Genomic DNA, 7,960 nt, shown 5'->3' on the forward strand with positions numbered 1-7,960 from the left:
CGATTTCAACACTGATCCCTATGCCTTACCATCGTTACCATTTTTATTGTAACTCATAATGCTTCTGACGTGTTTTTGTAGTGAGTTATCGCACTTTTAGTAGTTTTCCACATAACGGTTATCATCCTACTTCATCCATTTCCACCGTATATGGGGTAAAGCTTGTTTTGTCTATCGCAAGTTTTTCGCATCACCTTCACCAGACATTTCCTTACCCACTTTCCCTTCGCAAAATATTTTAGTTTTTCTTTTTCTGCCCTTCTTTGCTTCGCCTTCTTCGTTCGATTCAGCTACCCACACTTGAGTAATTGACCCATGTCTGAGTTGCACCATTATCTTTCAGTAGCTCATCACGTCCATCAGCAGGTTTTTAATTAAAACTCCATACGCTGTTGCTACTGTTTCTGCAGCAATTACTGCTGCGCTTGTAATTATTATATTGTCGAGGTACGCGCATGCAGTACACACTTCAACCGCAATGGACACTTAAGGCCTGAGTGATGTGCTCGCGAGCTATACGGCGAGCGTGTGGCTAAATGTTGCGAACTGCTGCCATTGACAGTTCGCAGATTAAATTAAAAATTTCTGGGGATAAACTGGATGTGCACAATTCAAGATACTATCTATGGTTTGTATTGTTTGATTAATTTAAGTATAAGGAAATTAGGAAATCCTTTTAATAACACGATAGTGAGGGCGAACGTATGTATGTGTATTTTAGAAGTTCTCAACTCCTTCGTCAACGATTGGGCGGCAATATTGCAGCGTTTAATTTAGGGTTTATTTAACATTATATAGCGAACTACCACTTCCATAAGCTTATAATGGATTTTACATGAGTCGCAAGGCTTCCTTATTAAGGTAGGAGAACCTATTGGTAGAACTTTGTGACAATATTCCTGTTTATCAGCGATTCGAAGTCACGTCTTTCATATGCCAAACATTTCTTTTTGCCGTACCTCACTTTATGGAGACGATGCTGTATCAGTTCATGTAGCACAACAATGGTTCGCTCGCTTCCGTTCTGGATATTTCGAAATATCGATTTACACTGATCAAATTTCAATATCTCCAGCGGAAAACTAGCAAAAAGTGATCTACCAAAATGGTACATATTTGTTTATTTATTTATTAGTAAAAAATAAAAAAAATGATAAGTTGGAGTTTGATTAGAAATACGAAAAGACTTTTTCAACTACCAATATTAAATTTTATTGACTTAATAATGTAAGCTTTAGGCACAAAACATATTTTTGCATATTTGAATATTTGAAGCTCAAAATTCTAAACTTCTTCTTAAAATTTCTTCCAGAATGGCGACATTTTTCAATTTATAAACTCCAATTTGGGCTTCGGCATTATTCTTGGACACAGACGTGCCAACTTCGTGCTTTTCTCCAAGTTGTAATAGATAATCTCCAAAATTAATACCGCCAAGCTAAGTAGCATAGCAGATACTAAAAAAAGTAGCGCCGGTAGAAAATGCTGCAGATCTACTTCGACCTCATAATTTTGACTTAAACTACAGTCCATTTGTGGCAACTGCCATTGGTTATCGTTATGTTGCAAGAGCCCGGTGGTATGAAATTTCGCAATTGTTGTTGTAAAGTATTCGCGAAACGGTGAACTTTTCGTTATACCAATACCAATGCGATAGGGTGGAATGAATGGCACATCTTGCAGATCGCAAAATTCCTTTTCGGTTAGTAATTCTAGAGAAAAATTAATTTACTATTACTAGTACTTATTTATTAATTAGTTTTGAAATAATTCTTTATTGTCATTTCAATGGATACCTTTCAGTATGTAGTACATCCGATTGGCCGATACATGAAAAGCAAAACCGCCCTTCTTTATGCGTTCAGCGCCCTCCGCGATGTATAAAATATTTCTCTCACGGTTCTTGCAAACACGCTCTTTGTAGATTGCCATACCTAGCGGCACTGTAGTTTTCTCAAAGGTATCAATATTATATGGTATATTTTCTATGCCGATATCGAGGCTACTGTTATATAGTGCCTCCAAATTGGTTATTGTGCGCGGTGAGACGGACAGCAGTGAGCCCACAATGTAAGCGCCATAAAACTGTTGCAACAACAAGCTAAATAGACAAACAGAGAAAATGAGCGTACGCGTTGAGGTGGCGGTGAAAGCGTCGGTTGAGGGTCCTTGCTGGAAAAATGCTTCCAATATGGAGAAAATCGCATAATCGAAACGCGTCTGAAAATGTGGATCTTTATTTATGAAGAAGCGATTTTCGTGATGCAAATGTAGTTGCAACAATAATGTGGTTAGAGCAACAATCGCAATAACAGTGTACCAGACCTCTTCGACAAACGGCTCAAAGAATATATTACGTATGTCATTGCGATGCGGATGACGGAATATGAAGAAGACACTGCAAAGATATTGAAGTTAAAAGTAACGCTCATTTGTTTTAAAGGACGTGTGAGGTATGAGAATTCTACTTACAATTCCGTATGTACCGCTATCGTGTAATGTATTAAATGTACCCTGTTTGGTACAAAACGCATGGGACATAGTGAAAATTCCGCCTCACCGGAAAGCAATAATTTCATAACACCATCCCAGCTGCCATTCGGCGCCTGCTCACCCCAAGTTTTTCTCAGTGCTGGTTGAAAGCTGGAAATTTTGAAAGAGAGTTTATAAATGTACACGAGAATTGTTTCTAATTGCCGAGGTTAGTTTCAAAATACTTATAGATTTTCATTTTTGTTTATATTTTCTATGTTTTAGCATAGATAGACGGTTCTCTATCTTAAATGGATAAATATAAACTTATTTTTATAGTTCGTTGTTTTTTTTTCTTTTTTTTAACTTGAACAGGAAACATTAAGTTTGGCAAGATGTTTGTAATACCCAAAAGGGAATAATGTCCAGTGTGACGAACAAGGGCGATTTAGCTTGGTCCGTCTGACGGCCTGTTCGTCTCTCTGTATATACACGAACTAGTCCCTTAGTTTTTGAGATATTGATCTGAAATTTGGAACCCGACCTTTTCTAACCAAGAAGCTGTTTATTTGTTGCAACTGTCGATATCGGATTACTATAGCATATAGCTGTCACGCAAACTGAACGATCGGAATAAAGTGCTTGTTATAGCTTTTCAAATTTGGCGTGAGTTATTGTCAAAAGTATTGCTATAATATATACTAGTATATTGCTGCCATTTAAACTGAGCCATCAAAGTTCTTCCAAGGAATTTTTGTAGTTTTTTGAATCATATTATTGCCTGGGCCCACCGAACTGGCGGGTGTTGAAGTTAAGCGTCTGTGTAGCTATGTGCTATGGCTACAAAGCGTTTCGCCAATCTCTAAGTCCGAACACGGGAGTTCCTTTTCAATGGCATCACAAAGGACTAATTGTTAGTCTACGTGGGGTCTTTTATCAGCCATCTTACCTAACCTAACCTAACCTGGGTGCAATCGAAGTTAACATTTTTCTTGTTCTGTTCTCAAACGTTACCTAAACCCTATACATTTTTTTAATATATGATAATATTATTTTTTTAGATGTGAAGAAAGTTGTACGATATTAATGTAGCAAAAGGTGTAGAGTAGGCAGAGAAAAGTGGATAAGTTAAGACACAAACTCTTTATTTGAGATGAATTCTTCTTCTTCTTAACTGGCGTAGACACCGCTTATGCGATTATAGCCGAGTCAACAACAGCGCGCCAGTCGTTTCTTCTTTTCGCTACGTGGCGCCTTGGCACTTGGTCCTTCCAACGGAGTGAAGGTCTTCCTCTTCCTCTGCTTCCCGCGGCGGGTACTGCGTCGAATACTTTCAGAGCTGGAGTGTTTTCGTCCATCCGAACAACATGACCTAGCCAGCGTAGCCGCTGTCTTTTAATTCGCTGGACTATGTCAATGTCGTCGTATATCTCGTACAGCTCATCGTTCCATCGAATGCGATATTCGATGTGGCCAACGCGCAAAGGACCATAAATCTTTCGCAGAACTTTTCTCTCGAAAACTCGCAACGTCGACTCATCTGTTGTTGACATCGTCCAGGCCTCTGCACCATATAGCAGGACGGGAATTATGAGTGACTTATAGAGTTTGTTTTTTGTTTGTCGAGAGAGGACTTTGCTTCCCAATTGCCTACTCAGTCCGAAGTAGCACCTGTTGGCAAGAGTTATCCTGCGTTGGATTTCTAGGCTGACATTGTTGGTGGTGTTTACGCTGGTTCCAAGATAGACGAAATTATCTACAACTTCAAAGTTATGACTGTCAACAGTGACGTGAGTGCCAAGTCGCGAGTGCGACGACTGTTTGTTTGATGACAGGAGATATTTCGTCCTGCCCTCGTTTACTGCCAGACCCGTTTCTTTTGCTTCCTGGTCCAGTCTGGAGAAAGCAGAACTAACGGCGCGGGTGTTGAGACCGATGATATCAATATCATCGGCATACGCCAGCAGTTGGACACTCTTATAGAAGATGGTACCTTCTCTGTTGAGTTCTGCAGCCCGAACTATTTTCTCCAGAAGCAGGTTGAAAAAGTCGCACGATAGGGAATCACCTTGTCTGAAACCTCGTTTGGTATCGAACGGCTCGGAGAGCTCCTTCCCGATCCTGACGGAGCTTTTCGTGTTGCTCAACGTCAGTTTACACAGCCGTATTAGTTTTGCGGGGATACCAAATTCAGACATCGCGGCATAAAGGCAGCTCCTTTTCGTGCTGTCGAAAGCAGCTTTGAAATCGACGAAGAGGTGGTGTGTGTCGATTCTCCTTTCACGGGTCTTTTCCAAGATTTGGCGCATGGTGAATATCTGGTCGGTTGTTGATTTACCAGGTCTGAAGCCACACTGATAAGGTCCAATCAGTTTGTTGACGGTGGACTTTAATCTTTCACACAATACGCTCGACAGAACCTTATATGCGATATTGAGGAGGCTTATCCCACGGTAGTTGGCGCAGATTGTGGGGTCTCCTTTTTTATGGATTGGGCATAGCACACTTAAATTCCAGTCGTTGGGCATGCTTTCGTCCGACCATATTTTACAAAGAAGTTGATGCATGCTCCTTATCAGTTCTTCGCCGCCGTGTTTGAATAGCTCGGCCGGCAATCCATCGGCCCCCGCCGCTTTGTTGTTTTTCAGGCGGGCAATTGCTATTCGAACTTCTTCGTGGCCGGGTAATGGAACGTCTGCTCCATCGTCATCGATTGGGGAATCGGGTTCGCCTTCTCCCGGTGTTGTGCTATCACTGCCATTCAGCAGGTTGGAGAAGTGTTCCCTCCATAATTTAAGTATGCTCTGGGCATCGGTAACTAGATCACCTTGGGGGGTTCTACAGGAGTATGCTCCGGTCTTGAAACCTTCTGTAAGCCGCCGCATCTTTTCGTAGAATTTTCGAGCATTACCCCTGTCGGCCAGCTTATCGAGCTGTTCGTACTCACGCATTTCGGCCTCTTTCTTCTTCTGTCTGCAAATGCGTCTCGCTTCCCTCTTCAACTCTCGGTATGTATCCCATCCCGCATGTGTTGTGGTCGATCGTAACGTTGCGAGGTAGGCAGCCTGTTTTCTCTCCGCTGCGACACGGCACTCCTCGTCGTACCAGCTGTTTTTTTGCACTTTCCGAAAACCAATGGTTTCGGTTGCAGCTGTACGTAAGGAGTTTGAAATGACGTCCCACAGTTCCCTTATACCGAGTTGTTGACGAGTGCTCTCAGAGAGCAGGAGTGCAAGCCGAGTAGAGAATCGTTCGGCTGTATGTTGTGATTGCAGCTTCTCGACGTCGAACCTTCCTTGTGTTTGTTGGCGTGCGTTTTTTGCTGCACAGAGGCGGGTGCGAATTTTGGCTGCAACAATATAGTGGTCCGAGTCGATGTTAGGACCTCGGAGCGCACGCACATCTAAAACACTGGAGACGTGTCTTCCGTCTATCACAACATGATCGATCTGGTTGGTAGTTTTTCTATCCGGAGACAGCCAGGTAGCTTGATGGATCTTCTTATGCTGGAATCTAGTACTACAGATAACCATATTTCGGGCCCCGGCGAAGTCGATCAGCCTCAACCCATTTGGGGATGTTTCGTCGTGGAGGCTGAATTTACCGACCGTAGTACCAAAGATACCTTCTTTGCCCACCCTGGCGTTGAAGTCGCCAAGCACGATTTTTACATCGTGAGATGAATTAGTTCTACGAAATATTAGCGAGCGGTTCTGCTTTTAAATTAATATAATGTGTAGAATTATTTAAAAAAATTTACCTTACGTCAAATACAGGTTCCATTAATTTAACCAATTGGTAAGTTTTCCTTTGCATGGGGTCAAAATTTTTATGGTACAAGGAGTTCAAATAGTCCAAGTCAGCCATATCGGCAGGCTGTTCCCGTATCTAAAAAGATTAAGCTATGTGAAATGCTCTCTTGAATAAAATAAGTCTGTCAGGTATACGCACCACTATGCCACCTACTAATTGTAGACCCTTAAAATTGCGACGCCTATTGACGAAGGTTTGATGGAACCGCAAATTAAGTTTGAGACCTTCAGCGGTGCTCCAATAACCTTTCGGTTCAATATCCAACCAATCTTTTTGTATCTTGTAAATGTCGAAAAGTTGTATTGTATTGCTGAAAACGAAAGAATAAATCAATTGCTATAATTAGTCGCAGCCGAAAGAAATATTAATTACTAAATGACTAAGTTTGCGGCAGAGCAGACAGGAAACAATTTCTCTACATAAATTTAGTATATTGTGGACTAGGATAGCGAATTTTCCTTCGAATTCTTTCCCGATCCCAAATATTCCATAGAATTAATATTACTCCAAGTAAAAAACGAATTTTCTTCACTCTTCCTTTTCAGAGGTCAGAAGTCGGTTAATCGTGGTCACATCGTGTCTTTATTTGCCGGGTATATTTGGCAAATCTCCCGACAAAATCAAATACTTTGAGACAGAGTCTCCATCTCACCACAAATCTTCTGTAGTATTCTATTAGAATAATGTAATTTATTGTAGTATATTTCACACTCACTTGTCATCCAAGCGGACACCGATTGTAATGTCCGCACTTATATTCAGTGGCAGTGGCGTCATCACGCGACGCACATTCGCCAGCGCTGCCGTCACCGTACGTTGCTTGGACATAATGAACCAGACGCGAGAACTGTTGAAACGCGAGCCCACATCGACGCGCACTCTATATCCACCAGCATCGATGGTGTCAACACTAATCACATTTGAGCCCAAAACATACTGCTGCAACAACACATCCTCCAGCTGGGCCACATAGATACCGACGCGTGGTGAGTCATGATAGAAGAGTCTTTGAAAATCGGTAGCGTTTTTAGCGGATTCCGCTTGATGGACATCATAAAACTGAAGTGATGCCACATTAAGCAGTGCACGTAATGCATTATCCTTTAGCAAGCCCGCCTGCTGTTGTGTTTGCTCTGTGTCGCCGTTGTAGGCGATAATGGCATGATGGAGGTGTTGTTGTTTCAAAACGTCAGCAAAAGCGTCAAATTCATAAAAATTTGCGACCGCTGAAACATAGAGATTCCACTTGGATAATAGCAATATGAGAGTTGTGATCAGGCTAGTGCGTCTACAAAGCAGTGCCGCCGCGAATGTCTGCCGCCGAGCCGTAGTAGCGCCTTTTGGGACAGCCATTGCACTGATTTGTCGTTGTCGTCTCTGACAAGTGCGTAGCTTTTATATCGCAATACGTCGGATAATTGGCAAATGGTGGGGAGGCAATTTGAGTCAGTGACTGAAGCATATTGTGCCCTAGAAAAGTACTGTTCGCCTATTAAGCAAAAACGACTAACAAGGCTCTTTGCAACCCCACAAGGCAAACTACCCCCTTTAAAAATATATTTTGCTGCATTATTTAGCACAATTGATTTTTAATGCGTTACATTTTACTGCAGAAAAATTCAACATTTACCGCTAAAATTCTTGCAACTTCAATTTGCAACAGTAATATTTACAA

The 7,960-nt window shown here is 41.7% G+C and overlaps 1 protein-coding gene across 1 annotated transcript; it reads right to left on the reverse strand.

Annotated features, from left to right (window-relative positions):
- Window positions 1-1,184: 1,184 nt before the first annotated feature.
- Window positions 1,185-7,672, reverse strand: LOC105229649 (glutamate receptor 1). Its single transcript, XM_049448302.1, has 6 exons — window positions 7,001-7,672; window positions 6,424-6,595; window positions 6,233-6,360; window positions 2,473-2,643; window positions 1,797-2,398; window positions 1,185-1,712 (listed from the first exon to the last, which is right to left on the reverse strand). The coding sequence occupies exons 1-6, from the start codon at window positions 7,636-7,638 to the stop codon at window positions 1,327-1,329; spliced, it is 2,097 nt and encodes a 698-aa protein (XP_049304259.1). The 5' UTR covers window positions 7,639-7,672; the 3' UTR covers window positions 1,185-1,326.
- Window positions 7,673-7,960: the final 288 nt, after the last annotated feature.

The sequence above is a fragment of the Bactrocera dorsalis genome, chromosome 2 (assembly GCF_023373825.1).
Source record: "Bactrocera dorsalis isolate Fly_Bdor chromosome 2, ASM2337382v1, whole genome shotgun sequence".
Taxonomy (NCBI): Eukaryota; Metazoa; Arthropoda; class Insecta; order Diptera; family Tephritidae; genus Bactrocera; species Bactrocera dorsalis.

Excerpts from the sequence above, each read along its gene's own strand:
- LOC105229649 (XM_049448302.1), bottom strand. The coding sequence starts at position 7,638 with ATGGCTGTCCCAAAAGGCGCTACTACGGCTCGGCGGCAGACATTCGCG. Across the intron at positions 6,361-6,423 it reads AATTAGTAGGTGGCATAGTG|ATACGGGAACAGCCTGCCGA; the intron begins GTGCGTATACCT and ends TAATCTTTTTAG. Across the intron at positions 2,644-6,232 it reads GAACCTGTATTTGACGTAAG|CTTTCAACCAGCACTGAGAA; the intron begins GTAAATTTTTTT and ends CAAAATTTCCAG.